This window comes from Cariama cristata, unplaced genomic scaffold, assembly GCF_000690535.1.
Source record: "Cariama cristata isolate BGI_N322 unplaced genomic scaffold, ASM69053v1 scaffold31914, whole genome shotgun sequence".
In the NCBI taxonomy this organism is placed as follows: Eukaryota; Metazoa; Chordata; class Aves; order Cariamiformes; family Cariamidae; genus Cariama; species Cariama cristata.
The window spans coordinates 3,578-3,804 of record NW_009611786.1 but is presented as its reverse complement, the minus strand read 5'-3'; the positions used below and the strand labels follow the sequence as shown (position 1 = coordinate 3,804).

Sequence of the window (227 nt, the reverse complement as noted above, 5' to 3'; positions counted from 1 at the left end):
CCCCCGCCCGAAAGACAAAAGCGGAGATCCTGGAAGGGATCCTGATGGCCATGAGAAAGAAACACCTTGGCCATCACTGAAGTCCCCTCGGCTATGTCCCTGCTGCGTTCCCAGTCTCTCCTGCTGACGGCACGGCGGAGGCAGGGGCAGGATCTGAACATAAAGGTGTCCTGGAGCTGGGGGGGGCCTCGGGGGGCGGCTGAGGTGGGGAGGGGGGGGGCCCCCGG

General features: G+C 65.6%; 1 protein-coding gene across 1 annotated transcript in view; it reads left to right on the top strand.

Annotated features, from left to right (window-relative positions):
- XRRA1 (X-ray radiation resistance associated 1) overlaps positions 1–165 on the top strand; it is a gene marked incomplete at both ends in the record, with an annotated part of 11,400 nt that extends 11,235 nt beyond the window's left edge. The window contains 2 exon segments of the mRNA XM_009698379.1: positions 3–56; positions 58–165. Coding sequence (XP_009696681.1) covers positions 3–56; positions 58–165 — 162 coding nt within the window.
- Between the last annotated feature and the right edge of the window lie 62 nt (positions 166–227).